The sequence below is a fragment of the Pipra filicauda genome, unplaced genomic scaffold (assembly GCF_003945595.2).
Source record: "Pipra filicauda isolate LSUMZ 115617 unplaced genomic scaffold, ASM394559v2 scaffold124_size2119055_pilon, whole genome shotgun sequence".
In the NCBI taxonomy this organism is placed as follows: Eukaryota; Metazoa; Chordata; class Aves; order Passeriformes; family Pipridae; genus Pipra; species Pipra filicauda.
The window spans coordinates 1,578,835-1,605,599 of record NW_024103707.1 but is presented as its reverse complement, the minus strand read 5'-3'; the positions used below and the strand labels follow the sequence as shown (position 1 = coordinate 1,605,599).

Below are 26,765 nucleotides of genomic sequence, written 5' to 3'. Positions count from 1 at the left end.
ATTTTGAAATACAAAGGATATTTGCAGAATTAGATCAAAGGAAGAAGTTCAAATTAAAGCAGTATGTGGGAATGTAGTTTGTGCCTTCATAACTATGCCACGTTTTCACCTATATATCATAATTTAAAATATTTTTTTTATTTCAATAAGCATAATTAGATATGCCTTTTAATCTACCCTAACAATGTTGAAAGCACTACTGTCAAAATAAGGTGATTTCTTAAGAGATTCACTGGGATCGTCAGTTCCATGTTGTTGAGTTTTGTGACTCCTGATAACTTAAAATTCCTTTGCCATGAAGCAAAGAAATTGCTAACATATCGGCCTTCTTCTGCAGGCTTGTAATCCTAAATATGAAGACTTTGACAAGACTGGTTCTATATGTGCCAGTGAGAACATCAATAATACTCTGACTCAGTACCGGTGGCTTGTAAGTGCACCCACTGGCCCTGATGGTGTGACCAGCCCCATGAAGGAGGTTGACTTTGATACCTTCTTCACGTCCTCTAAAATGATTACGCTCGACTCCATTTACTTTCAAGCTGGTTCTCGTGTCCAGTGTGCGGCTCGGGCTGTGAATTCAGATGGGAATGAAGGTCTTGAGCTTATGAGCCCTATTGTAACTATCAGCACATCAGAAGGTAAGACATCATCACCTCATGCAGAGTTCAGAGGTCTCTTTTGGATCCCAAATTCTGTCCTAACAAAATCTGATTACATGATCAGGCATTTTAACATTACAGTCTCGGTTTTTCTTCTGTTGTTCATAGAGATGGTACAAAAACTCTCTTCACACAGCAAAGAAAATGTTTTCCATCTGTGCTAGTTCTCCATATCTTTAAATAATAATCCACACCGCAAACTTGTATGTTCATGAGAACAATATAAATGTGCACTGGAATTAGTGAAACCTATTTTCTGTTGGCTTTTGAATTCAACTGTAGTAATGATGCAGTATAGGCTCAGCTCCTGTTGGACACTGGAAAATCCACATAGGGGTGGCATATGAGTGCCTAGCCAGAAGAAAACCCTCATTTGACATTCAGGCCTCGCTGGACATCTGAGAATCAGTGTCTTCCTTGACTAAGGACTAAAGCAAGTGGTGTCCAATAACAGGTTGTGGACAAAATTTTTTCATGGTTGAGGTATTCATAATATTCATCCGTCTTCTTTCTCTGCTACTCTCTTTGTCTCTCTCTGAATCTCTGACACCTAACTAATATTGAACTGATGCTGTATTCTCTTAGCCATCAGGTACTGTAGTCTACCTCCTTTGCCTAACCAACTCCTTTCATGAAACTCATACTAAGTATCATTATGAAACAGAGACGAAGCACTGACATGCATATGCTATTTTGTTACAAAAATCACAGATAATATTTTTTACAGTATGATATGGAGAATGAGTAACATCAGCAACCAAGGTAAAGTGCAAAACGTATTTGATTACCCTTCTGCAACCATTTTGCATTCTTTGTGTCATCTTTGCTGCTTTTGTAGCTACATTAACTGCTGCGGTTTGTGTGAGATACGTTACATGATTACATGATACATTACATGATATATTACTTCCAGTACCTGAGCTAACTTGCTATGTGGAAGGAAAGAAGTGCAATGATCAAAGCAACCTGCCAAAATCCTGAATATTTGCCACCTTGAGGATGCCTGACCTCCAGTATATAGACCAAATTCTCAAAAGTAAATCAGGTTGTGCAAAAAACTGCATTTAATCTCCTTAGCACATCTTACTTGCATTTGAGGAAAAAAAAAAAAAACAAAAACCAACCACAAAACCATCAAACAATCAATCACGCAGACAACAAATTAAAAGCTATCATCTGCAGAAAAAAAATGTTTTTCCTCCTGCCAGAAGTTTCCAACTGGGAGATGCTGAACCAGATGAGGTCCACCAGATCCATTAAGTCCTCCAAGAGGAGAACACAGCCTTTTCTTTTCTTGTAATCCCTCAGAAATGAGCAAAGAGCAGAACAAGGGCAAAGGGAACTGTTTTGATTTTCCATGTCTGCTAGTTTCTTACTTAAAGTACTTTGTGATCTTTTGGCCATCACATGGCAAAGTGCTGTGGTTCTTGTAGCCAGAATGCAGACAACATCTGCATTGAACTATGCAACTACAAATTGCATATATCTCAGATCATATGATTACAAACCTAATTTTCTGGTCTACAAACCAGGACTGGTATTGGAACATGTGAACTAACACTAGAAAAGATTATCAAATTAAGTTATACATTCCCCTTTCTTGAAGAAATTCAAAATTGAAATGAACAAGTCCCTAAGGAACTTGATCTGACTTTGAAGCTGGCTCTACTTTGAGCAGAGTATTTCCAGAGGTCCTTTGACACAATTATTCTAACTACATTTTTGTTGCTAATGGAACAGAAGGACCATAAAGTTCTGTGAGGGCATGTAGGTGCATACCCCAATCCAGTGCCAAAAACTACTGAACACTGGTCAGGTATCTTTTGTAAAGCTTTGTATGTGCTTAAGAGGGTGAGAGGAATTAACACCACTGTAGACCACTGTAAGAAAGTATGACACTTGACACCAACTTTGCAAATATGGTTGACACATGCAACTGAAAAGCTACAGATGGAGTATCACCACCTTGTTCTGAAAATGTGTCCTAGTTAATCGAATACTGATTTTTATTTGAATCCTCTTTTGCATAAATTCCCATTCAGAATGGAAAATGCTGCTCAAAGTGTTTAGCTGTCATTCAAGAAAATTTTTGTTGTTTTGGAAACCTGTACAGCAGGAAAAAAAATGCATCTAAAATAGTGCAAGGGAAAGTATAGGTTATTTTCTCTGGACATAAAAGTAAGGTTGCTTTCTCTTTTTTCCATTAGGTCTTTGTCAACCTCGTATATCAGGAGTAGTTGGAGCAGAACCATTCTCTGCCAAATTGCGCTATACTGGCCCAGAAGATCCTGATTATGCCAACCTCATCAAACTGACCGTCACAATGCCACATATTGATGGTATGAGAAAATTAGCTGTGAAGTTAGGAGAACTCATACAACATGTTGTTATTTGAGCTATTTTATTGGTCATATTGTTCTAAATAGACAAAATAATAATATGATCTTTTAACATGTGGGAACAGAGAAAAATGTTATGAATGAACAAGCACAGTTTGCAACAAGGTGGATGAAATACGGTATTGATACATAGTCTCTGATATGAAGATTTAGTGTTTTCAGATTAATTGGATAATTTGCATAAATTAAGCTAGATGTACGCTTTGTGAAACTCCTTTGAAGTGCATAGAAATATACCATTTAATTATTATGTGCTTCTGAAAAAGTCAAATGAAATTTTTATTATTGAAATATTGATATGTTGAATATTATTATGATGTAATTTTAATGTGTTTATAAATATTTTATTTGGCTGTGCATAGTATACAGACATAATTATTGTGGATAGCACTCATACACACTTAGCATATCAACTTTCTTTGAATTCTAAAGTGCAATACAAAATACAAAACCACCGGATAATATGCTTAATGTTTGACAAAGTTTGGCTAAATTAAGCAGCTCTGAAAACTGACATTTAGTGATAGTGCTATAAATTAATGTTTTTTAGGCATGCTGCCTGTTATTTCTACAAGAGAACTCTCCAACTTTGAGCTGACACTTAGTCCTGATGGAACTAGAGTTGGAAACCATAAATGCTCCAACCTGTTGGATTACACAGAAGTAAAAACCCATCATGGTTTTTTAACTGATGCTACCAAGAATCCAGATGTGGTTGGAGAGACCATTCCCTATCAATACAGCCCAACAATCAGAGGCTTCAATACCTTGCGCTTTTACCGCAATCTGAATCTGGAAGCCTGTTTATGGGAGTTTGTTAGTTACTATGACATGTCTGAGCTCCTCACAGATTGTGGAGGCACCATTGGGACAGATGGACAGGTATGAAACTATAACTTGATTTTGTACTGTATTCTTAAAGTATTTCCCTTATGGGGCATCTATGCTAGTAGAAATAAGTGGGTGTAGAATTAATTTAGTTGAAAAGTGTTCTTTTTTTCTTAAGAAGAAATAGACTTCTCCTCAGGTTGGCTTATTTCTTAAAACTATCAATATCCATTAAATGCTAATAAGCTCTATGTGAAATCCTTGTCCAATTAAAATTAAGGAGAATAATTTGGTTTGAATTAAATTTGCTACAATTTTCTCCCAGTACAGTTCTGGAGTATTTTAGGACAAACTAATCCCACTTTCACTGTATAGTGAGCCAATTTAATCTTTTCTTAGAATGAAAGCCTTCTGACGTATTGCTTTTAGCCCATAGATAGTACTGGGCTATTTAGTATTAGTTGTGGTGTATCTTAAAAAACAGTTTTAAAATACTGTGGAGGGACTTCTTGCCAATAACTATGGACTGCAGTGTCCTACCAGCTGCTTGACTCTGCTGATCTTTTGCTCACTGGGTAACAAGACCCATCAATGCAGACAGCACAGTGGTCTCACATTACCCATCAAAAAATTCCTTGGTCAGGAAGCAGAGAAACTGCCATATGGAGTGGCTGAAGAACAGAGCTGTGAAAGTGGTTGGGGAGTTAAAAGAAGGAGATTGGAGAGATCTTCAGGTGTCCTTTGGAAAATGTTTTCTAGAAATCCATAGTAATGTGGAAGATAAACAGTGCAGGATTTCTTCTGGTGCAGTCACAGTGAAATTAATCCCTGGGTCTTCCTTATGTTGTCACTATATAAGCCTGTCTGATCTCACTCAGGCTCTGGAGTACAAAGTCTGTAACTCTGAAGAGCAGTCCTTAATGTACAGAAAAAACTCTTTGGGGAGTAATCCTACAGGCTTGAAGAAAAACTGGAAATGCAGTATCTCATTTCCGAGAAGTCTGTCCACAGGTACCTGACTTTCCTGGTGCACGAGAGTTCCTTGTTGAACCATTGTGAAAAGGATGAGGCTGCTTTGAGAAATGGCCATAATTTCTCTGCTTCTTTAACATTTTACCAGGGACCCACCTTCTATCAGACCTCAACAGACTTATATGCACAAATTCTTATTTTGTTAGTCCCAAATGGCATAAGGTAGATGTGAAAAGTGTGTCGTTGCCCAAAGAAACGTATGGGCATTTGCAACAACAAAGCTACTGTACTACTAAAAGCCTAGTTGCCAATGGACATATAGATATCTAATCAGATAAACTGTTTTTTTTTGTTGTTTTTGTTATACTTACACACCTGAAGTCCATTTTACTCCATGGATCAGCTCCCTTGCAGGTGATACAGTCAGTTTGCTGGAAAAGAAATTGCACCAGGATCTCTTTAGCCCTTGGTTAACTTGGTTAACATTCTGTCCCTCTTAACTAGAGATTATATACTCTGTAAAGCATAAGACCAGAACAGAATGGAGCTTCTGCCTTTAGATTAAAAGGCCTTGATGGATATGTCATCCCAGTGCTTTGTCATCAGTTCTGGTTCCTTGTCTGTTACAGAGACCAGTTCAAGGTCTCTGCCTTGATGTTGGGAGCTCACTGTTCGTGCATCTGCTTGGGCTTGCCCCTCTGCTGCAAGCAGATCCTCCTACAGGTGCATTCCACTGAAACTACGAACCTGTCAGAGGGAAGGGGAAGGCATCCCAGTGTGGGATGTAAACGTTACACATTCCCACAAGATAAAAATGACAGGAATCTTTGCTATTCCTAGAATGATTTCATTTCTTCAACTCATCATTCCTTTGGCTATCTCCTTTTACCCATGCAATATGCAACAGTATATTCTTATTTCCCAGACAACACAATCATAAGCACACACAACTTCCAAGCAGCTGTAACTCTGATCCTGTGACCTATGCAAGCCAGTTCTACTTCAGTGAAAAGGAGGGAAGACTTGGTATGAATCCTTTCTATTTGAAATACTTTTGTGTCCTTTAGGGGGAAGGCTGAATATCTAGTTTAGACAAATGTGTATCTAAATAAAACCTATTTATGTCTATGTGCATATAAACAGAGGAGAAAATACACACCATTCCGATATTTTAGTAAATTAAAAGAACCCGTATATTCAGTTTAGGGGGACATGCATAAGTGGTAATGTGGCCGAGGAAGAGAGCTGTCCTTTCCTTAGGTTCCAGAAGTATTATGTACTTTATGTAAGATCTCTCATTTAAAAGCAGAGAGAGGTGAACACGAGCTGTGAGAGCCATGAAACTGCAGCTGAAGTCACCCTTTAGTGCCTCGTAGGTTATGGCTAAAAGGTTACAGTGTGTTAAGTGAAATATCAAGCTGAATTACTTCTAGCGGTGAAGCATTGCCCCACAGCCAGTATGCACTTCACTGACCTCCCTGTTTTTCCCACCTCCATTTAATTCTTCTCCAGGTTTGGTCTTTATCTTCACATGACCCCTTCCAACTGAGAGGGGAGGCAGTCAGTGCCCTATCTCTGTGGTTGTCACCATTGTTGTTTTTTTCTCCTCCAGTGAACAATTAATAATCCTCCTCTGTGAGAGGAAAGCTGGCAGCTATGGTTTTCACCATTTTTTTAGCACACAAAGGAAGTTTAAATCCTATAATACAGACAGAACAGATAAATAACAAAAACATTCTTACCACATCCTCTGCTACCACTGCAAATTTAATATCTTGAATTTACCAAATACTTTGGCTAGATCTTTAGGCTCAAAATTTTGTTTTTTGACTCTAGTTCTCCAGTACCTGTATGGTCAAAGATAGCCAGGTTGATTCAGAGAGAGAGATTTCACAAAAATATCTGACAATATCTTACATGATGTGGACCTTCACTTTATGGGAACTCTTGCTATGGTAGGGGAAGAAGATGAACTTTAGTGAGCAAGAAGTGAGGTGGGAGACCTGCAGCTGGTGTGGTTCTTCTGGCATAACTCCTAGTGTTTGCTGCAAGCTGCAGCTGTCTTAGTCAGTTCCCATGAACTCATGAACTGTCATAATACATACAGAGAAGGTCTTAGTTTTCTTTTTTTTTTCTTTGAGGCCTTTTGATTGTGACCCATTCTCTTTCTCAATTATTCTGTGCATGAGCAAACCTTGTGTGAGTTAGCTGTAGCACTCCTTTCAGTGTACAGCTTGACGGTTTGTTCCTGGGGTCTGCCCACAACTGAAAAATCAGGCACTTATGTATCTAAATATGGATTTAGATGTGCAACTGAAGGAACTTCTATTTAAAAATAAAGGCCTACTCCTCTTTAAAGTGAACTAATTAATTTGGATTAGAATTCTGTCCTTGTTAAAGTTAAGGTCAGCTTTAATGATTAGCAGTTTTCTTTAAGAGAACCCGCAGTCACAGCCTGAAATTCAGTGTCTGCATTTGGATATATACAGGTCTTAAAAAGGGAAACTCGCCTACTTGAGAGCTGTCTTCCTGTGTACTTTCAAGTAACTAATAAAGGTTAGACTTTACTTCACGGGGACATTGTGTAAGTCAAGTACTACAGGCATCTCACATTCTCAAGATACAGGTTCTAAAACAATGACAGATCTTCATGAAAGGAAGTTAAAAAATGAGACAATGGAAACAAAGCAAGTGACTGTCCTTTAAAAAAGTGTATATTGAAGTGTTGGCCTACACTTATTTGATAGAGTGTGAAGTATCATTTGATTTCGTTTCCTACTGTTTACTTCATTTCCTCTTTGCTATAGTCAAGCAGTTTGGCATCTGAAGGCTTCTGTGTGGTTCTGCACAGGTATTTATTTATGGATGTTGCTTTCCCTAGTTCCAGTCCATTGCCAGACTTGGAATAGGGAAGCAAGGAAATTACCATTCCAACAAATTTTATTAACAACTAGTTAATCAAGTCTTTTACAGAGACAAGAAGGTGAAGAATGTGTATTAAAATACTTGAATGTACAGATTTATACCTTGAAACTACAGTAATTGAGTATAGCTTAGCAGTTTGCTTTTTCTCTTCAAAAACCAGTTATTTCTGGCCCAAAGTGAAAATGTCTGTCGTTCAGTAGGTTCAGCTCATATTTATGCTACACGTTACAGCACTGAATGTTTGAAAATCCCATCTGCAAACAGATTAAAATCACTAATGTACTGCTGCAGCTTATACAAGGCAGCTTACAGAGGGTTTTTGTTACACAGAAACAGTATATTTCCAGCTTTATTAGTTAGTAGTTCTAGTTTTACAGAAGTCATACTTTCAGGAGAAAACTAATCTCTTCTGAAAATCTCATTAGATCTTATAAAATGTAAATAAACAGAAATGTCTGTTTTCATATTTTTATATTCACTCTAGCCACCACAGTCAAGTATAAGAAAGCCCTACAACTCATATTTCCTTGACATGAAACCTCACTAAGAGCCAAACATTTTTTCTCTAGCTGTAAACATGTGCATTTAGTAAGCTGTGAAGAAAAAGCAACTATAAAGTTAATGCACCAGCTGTGTAACAAAGTCAGAGGTTAAATTTTTTCAAGAAACTGGCATTTCAAGGCTGTATTGCATTTTCTTCTCCATTCAGACTTCTTTAAACAATGCTTTGCATTTCACCTGTGACCTACCTGGCTGAGTTCCTTGTTGGGGCCAAATCTTAGGTTTACCATATTGACATTCTGTATGCAGTTAATTGATAGCATTGTTAAACTTGCATGGCTCAAATTCACAGACATAGCAAGTAGACACAATAGAAAATGAGATGGCAATTTGGAGGACAAAAATAGAATTTTCATGTAAAGCCTGTTTCATTGAAATATATAGTATAAAACATGAACTTGTGTTATTTCCAATGTTTAATTCTGATTTTATCAGTACTGTCAGTGTACATACACACTCACTGCCAAGTTCTGTCCTCTGGAAATGTAAGCCAGCTAAATAAAGCACACTATAAATGCAGCACAGAGGCCAAACCCCAAACTCTTTACTGAAAATATTTTTTATTGTAAATATTCTCACTTGTTATGTGACAGATTCTCAAAATAATTGTGTTTTTTACTTAATGAAGTTTGACAGTTTGATTTGAAAGAGGAACAAAAGAACACCTATAAAACTCCCATTAATACTTCCTAAGTCTTAAATGAGAATTTTCAGTATTCAAAACCGGATCTGATGCTCTGTGATAATTTATCTTGCAAAGAAAATGCATGAAACTCTACTTATAGCAATGTTGAGTATAAATCATGTTCTTTTCTCACACACATGAATTTTGAGGTGTGCTACTTGATGATTTGTTATCTACATTTTTCCAGATATTAACTGTAAGCGTCTGTTCCCTGCTTGGAACAGTTTTTGTCTTCTGTCTTCTCTGGTTCTCCAGACCTGGCATTGTCACAGAGTAGTAGACACAATTTCCTCAGTTCAGCTGAGGTGTAGCTGTAGTTTGTATTTCTCTCCCAGTATCACAAGGCTAAAATTCACACCCACTTATTATGGTTTAAAATTGATGTTAGTGAATGTAATTTTGTCAATACCACTGGTAAAATCTCCTGTGCATATGATGTATGCACATAATGCACCTGTTCTGTCTTCCCACAGCAGTTAAGCTGATCCTACATTTACAGAGCTCTAAGTTACCATTTTGGTCTCATCAGTGTCACATTGAGATATAGTATGAACAGCTGGCTGCTTTCAATAGGCTTTACAGGCAGTGCTGGAAAAGAAAGATAATTCAATGGAAAGAATGTTTTCTCATGTTTGTCTAAACAACGTTATTAAGAGGACTAGAGAAGTAAGAGTCCTCCATCTGTGTAACACATTCCATTGATTCATTTGAGGAGTGGGGGCAAGGAGGTGGCTGCTCACTTTGACACAGTTTTCCTCTGCAGTCAACTTCCTCTGTATTTTATTTTTATTGTATCAAAAGGTTCTTTCATATAGCATATCTTGAGATTTTTCTGCCTATGGAAGAGTAGATTTCCCCTTGTAGAAACAATAGGCCCTTAAAAGTTTTCATTTACTGTTAGAAGAGAGAAAATTATTTATTCAGTAATTCTCTGACTATCAGTGTTGTAGGTTTGCCTCCACACCTGCAAATCCATGAGTGCATAAGGAAAGGTTTGTGTGCATAAAAACTCAATGAGCTTTTAGCAAGAACTCCTTCCTCTTCCCACATGCCAGGAATCACATGAGGGCAGCTATGCTGATGGAAGCACATAGATGTACACAAATAAATTCCAGGCTGGGGCAAACAGCCCTGCTGTCTAGACATCTCTTGCAGATTTTACTAAAAGGAAAGAACCTTTTAAATTCTAGAGTCCTACAAATGGAGAGAGTTTCAGATTTTCCCATGAGTAATGGTAACGTACGTCAGAGGAGCAGTGTTTCCAGCAAACTTGTCCCAGAAGGGATCCTACTACTAGATTTCCACCAGTACAAATGCTCTGAGCTCACTAGCACTAGGGTCCCCTTGAATGGAGTCAAGAAAACTCTAAAATGTGTCTTAAAAACCGCATTAAGAGATTTCTTTACGTACAATATTCATGAAGACCTGATGATACCTTGTACTTGAAAATCAAGAAAAGCTTTGAAAGGAGGTTTTGTTTGTTTTTTTTTTTAATTGAGGTGGCATAAGATACTCAGCTAGAAAAGCTTTTGTGGATCCCCCTGTCCAGGCTACTGTTTTAGCTCTACATAATGTTGTTCAAACTCTAGTAAACTTAATCTAAAAACTAACCAGATATCATGGCCTCACTATTCCTGTTGAATGCCACCACATTGAAGGCTAGAAATTCTTCTGATTTCTAGCCTGTATTTGTCATGGTCATCTCATGCCCGTTTGTTCCCTGTCAGCACCATCTTTCATCATCAGTAGCCCTTCTCCACTGTTTGTCTCTTGATGTATATAGACAGCATTCTTATTCCCTCTCAGCCTTTGTCGTGCTAGGCTTAACAACCTGACTATTTTAGACTCTTCTCATCAGATAGTTTTGCCATTCTGGTGATTATGTTGATTCTTTTTTGTGCAATCTGCAATGCAAATTAGACTTTTTCAAGCATGGATGATCAAAGCTCTTCCAGATAAGCTCTCACTAGTGCTCTGTATAATGACATGCATGCTTCTAATTTCCACCTCATTCCTCAGTTTGTCTTAGGATCATAGCACATGCAGAAGGTAGGAAGATCATAGTTATGCTGTGATCAACTCACATACCAAAATTTTTTTCCCCTCTATTGTTTCTAACAAGTGTCTTTCATTTCTACCAGAAATCTCTGTGACTGGTTTCTATTACCTTATACTTTAAGCTATAAAATTTCATCTCACTGCTATTATTCTAGTCCTCAAGGTCATTAAATTCTCACTTTGATATTCCAGTCCTCTACTTTGTCATTTAGCATTGTGTATGCTTCTGTTCAAGAGAATAATGGACATATATTAAATCTTCTTCCATGTGCTTTTGTCTCCTCCTCATAGGCAAACTGAATTTCAGATCTTTGACTTCAGTGTCTAATTGTTACTGTACATCATGCAGCTGTAGAACAAAAACACATAGAGAAAAACCAACACAGTTTGTCTGGGATGACCTTACAATAGAAACATGTTTGTTATACTGCCACATATATATTCAGTTCTTGATACACTTCCAGGAAACGACAAATTTTTGAGGTTATTCCTGAATCAAAGGCAAACCATGAGGCACTCTAGAGCTACATCATAGCTATATTTTTTTACAGAAGTGAGAATACTGTTTTGTTATTTGGAACAACTTAGCAAATCTGTGTCCAAAATAATTGCTCAGATACCCGTGCAGGAAGGTATCACAAAGATAAACTTGCTACTAAAGAATAATATTTTTGTCTAACTTCTATTTGTCATCCAATACATATAGAGAAGCAATCCTTTTTGTTGTTGTTGTTCCAAATAGAAGTTCTCGATTGTGTTTATGTAAAGCCAACAAAGAAGCATTACTATAAAATAATCTACAACTGTAGCATCTCAACTCATCTACCAGTTTGTGTTACTGTTTTACTTTTCAGTGGTGCCAGATTCTTTTCAGTGGTGCCCAGTGACAGGACAAAGAGTAATGGCTGTAAAATAAACCATGAAAAGTTCACCTCAACATGAGGAAAAACTTTACGTTGAGAGTGGCAGAGCACTGGAACAAGCTGCCCAGGGAGGTCGGGGAGTCTCCCTCTCTGCAGACATTCAAAACTCCCTTGCACACATTTCTGGGTCACCTGCTCTAGGCGACCCTGCCTTGGCAGAGGAGTTGGACTGGATAGTCTCCAGAGATCCCTTCCAACCCTGACAATTCTGTGATTCTGTGTGTTTCCAGACTGTTTACTGTCTAAATGCTAGCACATATTGTGGAATGATACAAACAATGTAAGTTGAAAGGGTTTTGGTAGCATACTGTGTAGATCAAGGAGCGTCACATGTGAAAGCGAGTTGTGGCAACTACAAATATTTACTTTAATGAATTAAGGCTAATTAGTTTAGAGTATTTAGTTAGTGCAAGCAGTAAATTTGTGGTTTCATCATATTACTAAAAGTTTTGTCAGGCATTTGGAAATGTAAAGCAGCTGTGAGGTAATGGACATTCAGCTCCCTGACATGCCACTGTGGGTGAACCCAGAAACAGTTTGATTTTTACATAGCTTGTAAAATTTGAATGCTGGGAGTTTTTAACAGTGCAAAACACTCTTTAGAAGAATGTAAGGTAATTACTCCAGGGAAATGTTCAGATGTACAAATTTATATATGGAATTTCTATTGGAAGTAAATGAGTTTTAACAATATTTGTGCCTTTGAAAAGTTTCCCAATGGGAGATGATCTCAATGTCTTTCCTTCCATGATTATTTCTGAGAAAATCCAGAATGGTCTAAAAGGATCTGTATTGCACATTTCTAATCAGAGATATATGAATGAAAAAGTATTTGTAACAAAACATAAATACAAAGTCTCTTTGGAAAAGTCTGGATCCATGAATCATGTAAGAGCTATCTTAAGAGGTGACAGTTTACTGACACTATTCTTCTTCTCTTTTTTCGTCAAAATAGATATAAATAATATGTAATTCTTTGATAATTACAGCACTATTGTTTTGCATAAAGGGTCTATTTTTAAATCCATATCAACTTGTATATTATTTTTAGTTCTTCCAAACAGTGAGAAACAATGTGATTTGTGTTTTTGCATGCCATATGTTAGCTACTATCCGTGCACAAAGGAAGAAATAGTTGCAAATATGAGTAAGTACAGTCCAAGGACTCAATCTTGCAATGTCTGAGCAATTTCGGGGTCTTCCACGAATGCTTCTTAGATGGTAGTAACAGAAGAAGGTAAGCAAAAGAGTTGGTTAAAGCACAAGGATAGAGAAAATGAAAAAGGATATATGAAAAATTTCTAAAGCCTTCATTTGTATTTATGTTGTTTATGTATTAAGAAAACCTGAACAAAAATGATGAGTCAAAATTGAGAGGGTTATGTGTTATAAGAAGTCATTATCAGTTTGAAATACAGAAATGGAATTTGAAGATATGTAAGCTAAGCTGAAAACCTTGAAATGTGGTTTTGCACTTCATCTGTAATTTGCAAAAAGAGAGAATTTGATTCAGTCACAATATTTATTTGAAGGTCTGTCTTCCCTTTCTCTTGCATTTGGCTTACCTGTGCAATGCTGCCTTTCATGATCACTAACCCTAATGTATAATTTTCGTTTTTATAGGTTCTCAACTTAGTACAGTCCTATGTCACACTGCGAGTCCCTTTGTACGTCTCTTATGTTTTCCACTCTCCTGTGGGTGTAGGAGGCTGGCAGCATTTCGACCTACAGTCAGAGCTTCGGCTGACTTTTGTGTATGACACTGCCATCCTGTGGACGGATGGGATCGGTAGCCCCCCTGAAGCAGAGCTCCAAGGTGGGTGTTGGATTTCCTTGCACAGAACTCATGCTCTGTTACTAAGACTATAATTTACACACAGTAGGATGATTTTTCAATCATTCCAATACTAAAAAAAAATTAAAAATTACTATTTATTATCATTTGCAAACAATCTATCAGTTCCTAGTGCTCACAGGTCTCTGCTGGAGTGTTTATAAAAACTGTGTAAAATTGACATCAGTGCTTTTATTGCAAAGAAAGACAATTTTACTATTATATTTGAAGTAAATCTACAAAAATTAAAAAAAATTATTTCTACTCAGAACCCCAAGGTACATTGTGTAACCATATTCTGTTATCATACAAGATGTTTGCACTTTAGTGAAAAAAAATTGAAGGTTTTCTGTGATGCCATTCTTCCTGGCTATGAATTGCCAGGTTCAGAAACTTTTGATATTTTGAAAACATTGTGAAACATGTAAAAGAAACAAATATATTATGAGGATAATAGCCTGTTCTGTATTTAAAGTAGTAAACTGTGAAACATTCTGTAAATGTGTTAGATACTGTCGGAAAATGTTTGTCAATGTAACTAGTCAACAAATCAAACTATATCATTACAGAATTTATCTTTGTAAAAAGTTAATTTATTTTTTAAAAGTAGAGATATACAGTTGTGTGTGCAAGATTATAATATATAGTTACAACTTTATGCTGTGTTGTTCTATTTATGAAAATTTACATAGTATTTTCCAGCATTAAGCTTCATGTGTCCCATATCTCTCTCAACCTAAGTTAGAATACAGGCACCAGCTGTAGTTATTTACATGCACCTCCACAATTTCAGGACTCCAGGGAACATAAAATCATTTTTTGTTTCTGCAAACTCTGTATATGGATTACAGAAGTCATTGCTGTGCAATTTCTGTCTTTATGTTTAAAGAGCAGGAAATGAGGAGTGGCAAGGGGAATCTACAGTGCATGAAGAATAAAGCACGTCATGCCATGCCTAAAGAATAAGCTACATGCCAAGAATCATGTGATGTGCTGGTCACCAAATAACAACCAGTTCTAATCCTCTGTCTCAGGAGTTATGTGGGGCATCTATGCCGCCATTTCCTGTATTTGATGCTTTAATTTTTTTATTTCTCTTTTTAAGAAGCTGATGGCCAGATCTTTGGAGATGCTGAACTTTGACAGTTCCCTTTGAAAACAGCTGGGATAAAGTATATGATAAAGAGGGAGGCATCTGAGATTAGACGTCCAGCATATCCCGATCTGATTTGGGTAGTATTTTTTGAGCAGCTATTTTTCTTAGCATGGAGGAGTTAACTAGTTTCTTGTTTACTTCCGTAACTCTAAATTCATATAATTGTTCTAAATAAATTCTATTTAACGCTGTGAAGCAGTCAAGGTCTTCTAAAACCGTAATTCATACATATATAGAGAGACATATATTTCTAATGTGCCAATAAATATGATTGGTACAGGTGATTTTATACAGGTAGTATACATTCACACTGGTGAGTGCATTTGGTTGCCAGCACATTCATGGGGGAACATTCCTCTTTCCTTCTTTTTCCTGGCGAGCAGAATGATAGTACATCACTGGCTCTTTGTAAAGGATCACTGGAGGAAATGCCTGAATTCTGAAGCTTTGCAGAATTCTAGAGAAAAAGGGACTTGGCTGCAAGCTACAGCCATAAACCGCTTCTGACATGTAAGCAAGACCTTGCAATGTGAAATTAAAAGGCATAAGCCTGTGTTTTGGGCCAAATTCATGCCAAAAATTGCCAGCAATGCAAAGTCTGTCAAAATGAGTTTCACAGATTGAAGCACCCCAACACAAATTGCTGTGGAAGTCACAACCAATTGCTACAACTAAATGCTGGTGGTTCCTGCCTTGGCACAGTAGGCACTGCTAAAGAGTATCTCTGAAGCAGCTATTCTTCCTTCTGCAGACTCCCCTGACAGTTGACCATGCCTGTTGCCCGAACACAAGCACAGACTGTGCTGTGTGGATGTTTTCTCAGGCTACTGGAGCAGCTATGTAGGTCCATGGTAACATGTGAAAGCATGACTTCACCGGGAAATTCTATGTGTGCTTTGGAAGCTGTTGTGAAAACTCTAGGCCTGTTTGATAATAATCTTGAGGCAACTCAAAAAGTGCCAGCAGGACCCCTCCCAAACAGCTGGCATGACAAGAAATGGAAGAGTGGGTCTGGTGTTTCATAGGAGTGTGATTTACTTGTCATCTGCAAGTGGAACAAACCTTGTTAATTGTTTTGCTGCCAGGTTCCCTGTACCCAACCAGCATGCGTATTAGTGAAGAGGGGCGCTTGGTTGTCAACTTCAAGACTGAAGCCCGGTTTCATGGCCTATTTGTTATGTCCCATCCTGGTAAGCGTAATCTACACTTTAGCTATTCATTTTTTTCTATTTCTGCTACTGATATCTGACTTTATTTTTGTATACTGTGCTCTTTGAATAAGGATTTTTCCTCTACTTGAGATTTCTTACTTGACACTGATGACTGTATTCAGGTTGTCAAACATGTTGAAACGTGGATGAATGTGATAGAAAGCAGATAGTTCCACTTGAACAAGAGTCTGTTTCATGAAAGATGATCTAGGCCATTCTGTCCATTAGAGATCTACAGATTTGTGGTTTTAATCCAGTAGTTATGATTACTGTTTAGTTATTTTGCCCTAGGAACTTACATAGCATTAAAATTTCTTTTCTAACTTGAAGCTTTTCTGGGTTATTTAGACCTTTTTCAGAGAGCAAGAAAAGGCATCATGTCACTCAGTTAATATAATATTCTCACTGACATTCAATTAATTATTGCTGAGGACCTGTTCCTGCAATTTAATCTGTTTAAACCTCATGCCTTTATTCAGAATAATTGCAGGTGTAAGACTCTGTGTATGGACATAAAACTGAGCATGAATGCCAGCCATGGAAAAGATTATCTAACTAAATTAAATCTGCTGAACAACAATGAGAAGGGAAAAACAATTAAGAAATCTCCTTTAGTTTAACTCAGGGGTTTTTAAACCTATAAAACTCCTTCATAGTGCTTCTGCTTTTTCTCAACTGTCCTCTTTGTATGTTAAGCTTTGCCTATTGGGTGGTGCCAAAAGCTTTCCATTGCTAAGAGAAACTATGTTATGTTTCCTTGGGCTGACATTCCAAGTTTAAAACAGGACAGATAATAGATCTTTGCCTTTCCACTGTCACTGTTTTACCTGTCTGTTAAATTTAGTATTCATACAGTTCTTGTTGTGCAGTCCCAAAGCAGCCCTTGAATAGACACTTGAACAACAATCAAGGAGGCCCCACTGAATTGACTGTAAATGGTTTGTTAATTTCAGTTAATAAAACCCAATGCCCTGTAAAGGTATTAACATCAGCTATGGCATTATGGTTTATGAATTATTGGAAATGTTTTTCAGGCTCTGAGAGTTTGCAATGAAACACTAAAGGTGACAAATCTGTTTCTTGGCATCTTTCTAGCTTCATCTCTAACTTCCATGGTTATGTCAGCTGATCACCCAGGCCTAACATTTAGCCTCAGCCTCATCCGAAGTGAGCCAACCTACAACCAGCCAGTACAGCAGTGGAGCTTTGTCTCAGATTTTGCGGTAAAACCTCAGCCTTCACTATGTCTTCTGTTGCCCTAGCCTGTTGGCTAGGATCTGGTGGTACAGCTACCTCTTTATCTCTGTCTGTGTTTAGGTTCGAGACTATTCTGGAACATACACCGTGAAGCTGATAGCCTGTACCACTGCTCCACATCAGGAGTACAGCCTGCCAGTGATCTGCAATCCTAGAGAGCCAATCACTTTTGATCTGGATATCCGATTCCAGCAGGTACCATTCCAATGATACCTTCATTGTGTTTTCTTTTTAGTTTGATTCCCATATTGCCTGTGTTGGTCTCGTAATAATAGCACTGGAAACTGAATTTACTTGCTTATAAACAAAGCATTTCTAAATTGGTGGGACAGCACATACTCTTCTCCTGCTAAATAATCAGTTTTACCCAACTGGAAAAGGCAAATGTAGGAGCATAAATGGACTTTTTCCTCAATGCGTGACCAGTCTTTAATAGTCAATAAGAAGGTCACTGACCTTGAGGCTTGGAGGCTAGTTACTGTGATGTGATAGTAACGTTTGGGAATTCTTTTCTTGTCTGTTGGCTTTGGTAGGAATCAATTTTATCAAGTAATTAGGCAAATATAAAACAATTATCAGAAGGTTTTCATCTGACACAAAATCAGAAGTAGGTCTCTGGTACTAGAAGTGTGTCCTCCAGAGGAAGGTTCATTCAGCCCTGTTATAACTTCCTTCACTGACTGTAGAAGAAGTGTAGATAATCAACACTGGTAAAGTGCTTAGCTTTAAGACACAAAAGTGGCTGAAACAAATCCGATCCATAGCAATATGGATCATATGGGAATATAAGAACAGGCAAACAACATACCTTTCACAAAGCTCAGCTGTAAAGGAAATTATATACTTTTCTGTTATTTGGAGCCAATACAGCTAATACTGGAACAGTGTGGCTGTGGTTTCATGCTCATTAATAGTACAGATGTATGCCATTAAATCATCTTACTGTATGAATCTGATCCAGATCAGTCAGGGATACACAATCACTTTTCTGTTGAATTAGCTAGAGTACACAAGGGAATGTATACAGTCTTTATGCTTTCATTTGGCAATATGCCAGCTATGGGAGAATAGATGGTTCCTGATAGGGTATTAAGTCCTGGAAAAGCAGAGGGATGATACATGATCTGATGTGAAACCTGCCTTCTCAGAGTTAACCAGCAAAACATTTTGAAAAAGTTTGAATGGAGTGGGTGAGGGGAATTTATAATAGTTCAGCACCTCGGCTTTTGTCTGGCATTTTTAATCTGCTTCTAGAGACTCTAAAGCAATTCATAGCAATGCTAAACCACAACTTGTGTATAGACAATACAATGTTGATATTTCAAAGAAAGTTCAAAAACCTGCAAAAATCATTGCAAAAGGGACAAAGTAGCCTAGGGAGAGACCTAACTCTCACCTGGAAGTAGCCTATGACTAAGAACTTAGAACTATGACTAAGAATTAGAACTGCCTTCGAATAAATAGATACTATAGGGGTCATTATATCAGATAAAGCTTTAATAATAGAGTATATGGAAATTTCAGGTACCTCAATTCAAAATAGGCATAAGGTACAAAGTTGCAACAGTATCATAGACTGTGGCCAGTTAATTCCCCATCATCAAGAATTTTCAAAGCAAGACCATCTCTTTTTCTTGAGATACTCATAGTAAAAGAGGTTCAGGAAATTCTGTGGTCCATGATATTGTTCCATATGATCATAGATTGAAACACTATGTGGACTTAAAGCAGGTCCCAAAAAAGCAGCAATTGGTAGCAGAACAATAGTACAAATTCAGTAGGCAGTATCTACCCTCTTAAAGAGGGTAGGTTTAGTCTGGATATAAAGAGGACACTTTTTATAATAAGGGTGATGAGACACTGGCACAGATTCCCAGGGAAGTTGTGAAATGCCACATCCCTGGAAGTGTTTAAGGCCAGGTTGGATGGTACTCTGAGCAACCTGGTCTAGTGGAAGACGTCCATGTCCATTGCAGAGAGGTTGGGTGAGATAATCTTTAAATGCGCCCTCCAACCCAAACCACTCTGTGACTCTCTGAAATCAGCAAGTATAGGTGTTATAACTGGACCAAAATGACTTTGACTGTAAAGTCTAGTGGTAAAATGATGGAGCAGGACAGGAGTTGTATCCCCCAATTCTTTGTCTAGTGCTTCAGCTCCTGTACTGAATTACTTTCTTGGGATTTTTAATATTAGGGTTTTAATTTCCTTGGAAACTTTTTGTTCTAATTTCCTTCACAATTTTTTTCACTGTTCACGAGTGAGGAACCATTTTTAGATTCAAACATCAAGATGACAATGTATTTAGTGTTTCCTCTCTGGAGTTTCAACATTTCCTTCTTTAACATATATCATCTGCACGTCTCCTTTTTCCTTTCTCCATGCTCCCTGAGGAATGAAGCAGGTATCCTGAAACACTAGTGAGAATTGTATTACTATTGTCTCACTCTGTCTCACTTCCTGAAGATTAACAGTATTCAGCTCCAGGCTTTTCTTTATCCCTTTCAGCATCTCCATTTTTAGATGTATATGACTATTTCCTGACAGACACACTTCCATAATCAGGATACTTGCTTCTCTGGGATGGACCAATCTTAAGAGTTCTCTGCTTCTTGAGGTGGCAAATATCACATGGGCTTTAATCCCATGGAGGTGGGATTGTCTACCATGAGTGATCTGCATTGTCTCCAGATCATCCATATGCAGAGCTGATGGACATGGCAAATAGGAAGAGTATATTGACAGTTACTCTTCTCACCCAGCAGATCCTCACAGATTATTTTTTTAAGAAGTCTTGCTTAAAACATCTCAAATGCCCATGACAATAATTACACTTAAATTACTATCATAAATAACAGCTATGTGTTGGCTCCTGGCAGCACTGAGACTTACATGTAAAACTGAAATAAAACTAGTAATTTAAAATAGAATGCCTAAGAGATGTATTCATAGGGATACACACAGTATTCACCCAGGCCATTGCTCTCACTGTTCTTGTAAACTGTGTGCCTGAAATCCAGTCCTTTAGCTGAATACATCCTTCTTGTTTCTTATTCAGTGGACATTTGTGCTGCTCAGGAAGAGCTTGATGAGGCCATGGTTGTTGTTTCTCTTTTAAAAACAGCTGGAAACCAGTTGTGCCTGTCAAGTATTTGAAGCTATGGGACTGCAACACAATAGCCTGAATCCCAGGCATTTAGAAGGAAGCATTCCAAGAGAATGGAAATTATTTTTTTAATCATTATTTCTGTGAAAAGGCTATGGTGGTAGGGTTACTCTTTCTGAAGAGTAGCAGTGCATTTATAAAATGTGTCAGCTATACATTTTTCTTGCTAAATCCCATTTCTTTGATAGTTTTGATACTATATTGTGAAATGGACCCTTGTCCATGAGCCAGCAAGAATGTTTTCTTTTTTGTTTTCCTTCCTTCCTTTCCACACACTTATACATATATGTACATAAATATGCATATATATGTTATCATTTTTTTATTCGTTTAGTGACCTCTTGTTATTTTCTTTTTTTTTTTTTAATGTGTATGTCTTCCACATTGTTTATTTAGGTACACACATCTTTTTAATCTTTAACTTCCCCCCCAGTTCTTGTGTTCATTGTATTTATTTCTCTTTTATTATGTCCCTTTATAGTTTGCCTTCTATCTTCCATTATATGGTCCCATGAGAACCTGCTGCTGATAGTACTGACTTATTTTATTCTTGTAATCAAGGAAGAACCATAGATAACTGTGTCAAGTATATAAAGATAAATGCTAGCATAAAAAGATGTTCAAACTGTTTGGTGCATTTTCACATGCGCGATCTGATATCCTGCAGCACACCAGAAGAACTTGCAAATTCAATGCTTGCAAATAAATCCTCAGCAATGTGTACTTTAAATAATTGGCAGAGGATCAGAGCAGAGGTGAGACTTGAGTGTAAGAATGAAAATGGGATACAGAAAACAGGCTCTCATGAGTCAGAGGGAGAGAAGTTTTTGAGGGAAATCTTTTCCTCATATTATCCCCACGTAAGTTGCCCTGTGCACCTCCTTACCTGGGATTTGGAAAAATGTGGTGGAAAGAAACTAACCTAGAATACTATCAAATATCACAGATGCAGATAATCCAAAGGTTGCATGTAAAATGAACTATGTCTAGTACAAAGAAATCTTTTTGTTAAACTGTATTTTTGCATGTAGATGTAAGGAGCTGATAAGTAATGTATGGGAGGTCATGCTTATGTTTTAAGAGTCATTAAAGAATACTTGTTGAACAGCCTTATGCTTTTGTGTTTTAGGTCAGTGACCCAGTGGCTGCTGAGTTCAGCTTGAATACCCAGATGTTCCTCCTCTCCAAAAAGACACTGTGGCTATCTGATGGCTCAATGGGCTTTGGGCAAGAAAGCGATGTTGCTTTCTCAGAAGGTATAATTGTGCACAGATCATGCACATTTAATTTGAATTCCTCACTATCAGGATCCTGTTTCAGTCAAAACAAGATAGGAATAAGGTTTTGGGCTCATTGCACTAAGGTTCTTGACTAGGCTTATCAACTTAGCCTCAGAACTGGGCTAAGTGTTCCAGTCTAATACAATGTGAACTCTATGCACTGTTTACAGGTGATATCATATATGGTCGAGTGATGGTGGATCCAGTGCAGAATTTGGGTGATTCCTTCTACTGTAGCATCGAGAAGGTTTTCCTGTGCACAGGAGCTGATGGATATGTACCCAAATATAATCCATCCAACACTGAATATGGGTGCCTTGCTGATTCACCATCCCTTCTGTACAGATTTAAGATTGTGGTAAGTGTTCTAATTCTGGGAGGGTGCACATATATATTTTTTAATTTTTTTCTAACTTCTCTTTTATCCAGAAACCAACCGTTCTTTAAAATGTTCTTGATGGCACCAGATTTTCAACTCAACCTCCAGGCTAACATGAACTGATGGAGGCAATATCTTACCTTTCACCCTCCTGGTTCTATTCTTAATCTTTCTGGGGACTGCCTTCGATAAGAGTTTGACCTAACTTAGAATCCCAAGATAGGCTTCTTTTCTGTGCTGTCAATATCCATTGACTAGAGAGAGAGCCTTAGGAGACATGCAAGTTAAGGATTGGAATCTGTTTCCTATTTAGCCACCCAAAATGTAATGTATAGTGTAAAGTTAGTCATCTAGGTCACCTCTGTAATTCATAGGGAAAGAGAGATGGCTTAGAATATCTGAGATAATTTCCCTTCTGAAAATAACTATAGAGTAAGCTAGGTAACTACAAACCTGATGCCCAACTTTTAGAGTTAACTTTAATTAAGATGATAATATAATTAGCTAAAAAAATGTATGTGAATGTCTGTTAATAAAATGAAATGTAGCTTCTTTAGGGTGGGAAATAGACTTCTTACTTTCATTTCAGACCATTTTTATGTGTCTTTTTTATTTAAGAAGTGTAGCTATGATTGTTCTCTAGTGTTTCTCCCTTGTATTCCAGAAAAACAATATCTTCGGGCAAGAGATTAAATAGAATTTAGTACAATTCAGAAGTGACTACAACTGTTTCTCATGTCTATTCTCTTGGTATTTCACTAGATTGCATAAAATAGCATGTGTAAATTACACAATTTATACATTGCATGTAAATATCTTCCTAGAAGAAATAAATTCGTGGTTTACAAACTTTTTTCCTCCACACAGGACAAGGCTCAGCCAGAGACACAAGCCACAAGCTTTGGAAATGTGCTTTTTAATGCAAAACTTGCAATAGATGATCCTGAAGCAATTCCATTAGTTAAACAGCCAGGCTCTGATGGATTTAAAGTAGACTCAACTCCTCTATTTCAGGTATGATTTCTATTATCTTATCAGTACTGAACCAAGAAAGAAACACTTGCACAAGTACTGTTGTTAACTGAAAGTCATACTGAAGTCAACAGAAAGATTTATTCTGATTCCAGTGACAGTCAAATACGATTATAATTGCTTAAAAATTACTAGATATAAATTTGGAGCACTTATTAAAACATTTTTGTGGGATACTCTGCTTTTCTCTTGTTTAATTCCACAAACTAATCAGAAATTTACAGATTGTTCTTAAGCATTTTTCCTAAGAACTTAATAAGTTTCTTGTTACACAGGAATGTTTTATTGTTTCCCATCTCACTTCTCAAAGTCAATATTAAAGAATCATAACTTTTATAGTGAATTTCATCAAAAGCTAATTGATACTCAGAATTTTCTGTAAAATTCTTTCCTTGCAAACTTACACAGTGTGAAGCAGTGGAAAGCCTAAAAATTGATAACTAAAGGGTACAACTACTTCTAAATTATATATAATCCTTCAGCTGTGTGCATTCACCCTTTTCATCTATATAACCCATCCAAGAGCTGTCTCTTCACTATTTGTCTCTTTAGTATTTGCAAAACTACATGCAAAACTCAAGTGTATAAATGAGTAGAAAAAGTGTGGAGGAGACTTTGATCCTAATCCTGCCAACTTCAGTATAAAGGTCCCATTGTAAGTAATGGAATATTTAAGAAAACAGCCTACTTATCAATGTAAAAAGGGTTCCAAATCTGCCTCCAGGAAAATGAAACCTCATCTTTTTTATGTGAAGAATCCATAATGCAGTGATTTTTCATCATCATTCTGTCAAAAGAATGAGAATATGAAGAAATAATAGTATATCCTGAAAAAGACTTGGAAAAAGTAGAGTAAAATAAAAAATTTTATATTTCTCACAATAACAAAACTTGACTGCAGCCGTTTACATTATCCGTCAGTAGCTTTAAGACAGTATTCAGACAAGCCTACTGGATCTTGTGGAGGACAAATTTATTATGTATCCAGGAAAGACAAGAGAAATTCAAAGAAGATAGTATTATCTCACACAGACTGCAGGGACTCACACAATCACAGATGGATGAAGTTATCAGGAGCCTGTGGAAATTGACTGTTCCAACTCCCTGCTCAAAGCAGCATCACCTAGAGCAGGTTGCCGAGGACCGTGTCTAGTTGTGTTCTGAATATTTCCAACAAAGGAGACTCCAAGGCTCCCTGTTCCAATATTCATACAGTAAAAAATTGTTTTCTTATGGTGAGATGGAATTAGAGCCAGGGCCTGATCCACTGGCAGGTAGGGCCTGGAAGGTCCTTCTCTGCGGCCTGTCCACAGCTAAAGGTACTTTCTATGGCCTTTGACACTAATGGTACAGAAAAAATACCAAGGCCATAGCCGTCTTCATCTGCATCTGATAGCCATAGAGTCTGGCTGTAGAGAGGAATGTAGACTAACCCCTCTTAAAATTTTGGCAGAAAACCTGACCCTCTGGTGCACATTGGCACGTAGTGGGGTGTTATCTGTGCATGATTTTGAAATTGCTTGTCCGAGCAACCAGTTCAGAACAGAGATTGATTTCCCCTGCATATAGTGCTGTCCAAATTGTGTATGTGTGTGTTTAAACACAAAAAAATGTTTCTTCCTAGGTGTCTTTGGGTAGGGAGTGGTACGTTCATACAATCTACACTGTCCGTTCCAAAGAGAATGCTAACCGTGGAATAGGCAAAAGGAGCGTGGAGCACCAGTACCACTTGCTCTTTAGTGGTGGAAGCCCAGGAACATCTACACAGAGACGACAGAAGAGGGGAGTTGAGCAGGACCCAGAACTTGCAAAAGACATTGGAATGGAAAACAACCGAGGAACAAACATACAGCACATAGCACTAGATCGCACTGGCAAGAAACAGATCTCTCAAAGGGAGGTTGCAGTCAATGGTGTTCTCCCCAGTGAACTGAATAACCAAAGTACAGGAATCAGCATGGTCACAATCATTGGTGGAGCTGCTGCCATTTTCCTTGCCATTTGCTTAATTGCAATTATCATTTTGCTGCTAAAATGGAAACAAAATTCTGAGAAGAAAGAAGCCACAAACGAGGCAGGCAGCAATGAACCAATGATACTACCACATAATTACAACAGCGACAGCTCAGAGGTTTGATTCCAAGACCACAAGATTCAAGCCACAGTCTCCAGAGTGCCTCAAAAAAACCCTTGAACTGCACAATTTTAGAAGCAGATAATGGTGACTCATTAGGAATAAAGAGTTCATATGCTTCTAGGTGTACTTGAAATTTGTTATCTTGAACTCTTTTTGCCATTAACAATAGTAGGAGCCGTACTGAATCTCCCACTTTGCACAAAAGGAAATGCTGACATCTCTATACCATGCACTGATTTCAAGCAGCAATTCAAGGGACTGCATTGTAAGGGAGAGTTATTGTTTTTGTACTTTCTGACATTTCAAAAAAATAAAAGAAACTATACAAAGGTGCTATATATCCTGTCTGCAATAAGAGAGGAGATCTGTTTCTTCAGAAACACAATACTTGAGAGAAGGGATCCTTACACTCTTCTGTTAAATTTTGTACTGTTTCTCACAAAGAACTCAATGTCTACAATTAGTTTGAAAGGTAATGAAATGCCTTAGGTATAAATCCTCCCTCCTATAGGCTTTTGACTTTACTTAAGCTATACCAGTGATTTTTTAATTTTTTTTTCTACTTACATGTTATTGAACTTTTTCAAAAAACAGCTAGTTTATACAGCATAGCATTATAAACAGTTGCATACCACAGGATGCAATACATACTGTTTTCTGCAAATTCCTATTCGTCTATTTAATCTGAGAATTTTCCCCCCTTATTTATGTTTATATAAAGCCAAAGAATGCAATAAAATCCAGAAAGAATTTTGGTTTTCAGTGAAACTGGATGCTTATATCCTCTTAAGTTTATAATGGAATATGGAAGTGTTTTAAGGTAATTGTATTTCTTAGTGCATGTCCACTGTTGAGAAATGCAAGCATTAGTATTTCAGTACTTAGAGAAGATGATAGTTAGATTCAAAATGCAGAGGACAAGGTTCTGCCTGAACTGAGCCTAGGAATCATGGTACTGAATCCAGCATGTAATTGTTAGTTGCCACATTAAATGGCAAAAAGTGAAGAAAAAGTTAGCATTTGATTGAATCAAGTAGTATTTATTGCTGTAAATCCCAGCACATTTTGACAAGCATGCTGGATCATTGTTGTGCATTTTCTAATGAATGACTACTTTTGCAAGAGTAACTCTAATTTTCTCTCAGCCTTCTTGAATTAGGTAGCATGGCAAGTTTGGATCAGCAGTGTCCCATATCAGTTTTTATCCAGACAGGACCTTTTACTAGACCAGCTTGCTCAAAGCCTTGAACACTTCCAGCGATGAGGCATCCAGAACTTCTCTGGGCAACCTGTGCTAGTG

At 37.4% G+C, this 26,765-nt stretch overlaps 1 protein-coding gene across 1 annotated transcript in view; it reads left to right on the top strand.

Moving 5' to 3' along the window:
- FREM2 (FRAS1 related extracellular matrix 2) overlaps window positions 1-26,765 on the top strand; it is a 122,803-nt gene extending 96,038 nt beyond the window's left edge. Inside the window, exons 14-24 of the mRNA XM_027729239.2 lie at window positions 338-641; window positions 2,870-3,001; window positions 3,612-3,943; window positions 13,637-13,829; window positions 16,089-16,193; window positions 17,310-17,437; window positions 17,532-17,666; window positions 21,767-21,893; window positions 22,088-22,275; window positions 23,164-23,310; window positions 24,953-26,765. Of these exons, the coding sequence (XP_027585040.2) occupies window positions 338-641; window positions 2,870-3,001; window positions 3,612-3,943; window positions 13,637-13,829; window positions 16,089-16,193; window positions 17,310-17,437; window positions 17,532-17,666; window positions 21,767-21,893; window positions 22,088-22,275; window positions 23,164-23,310; window positions 24,953-25,465 (2,304 nt within the window). The 3' untranslated portion in view covers window positions 25,466-26,765. The remainder of the gene's footprint in view (window positions 1-337; window positions 642-2,869; window positions 3,002-3,611; window positions 3,944-13,636; window positions 13,830-16,088; window positions 16,194-17,309; window positions 17,438-17,531; window positions 17,667-21,766; window positions 21,894-22,087; window positions 22,276-23,163; window positions 23,311-24,952) is intronic.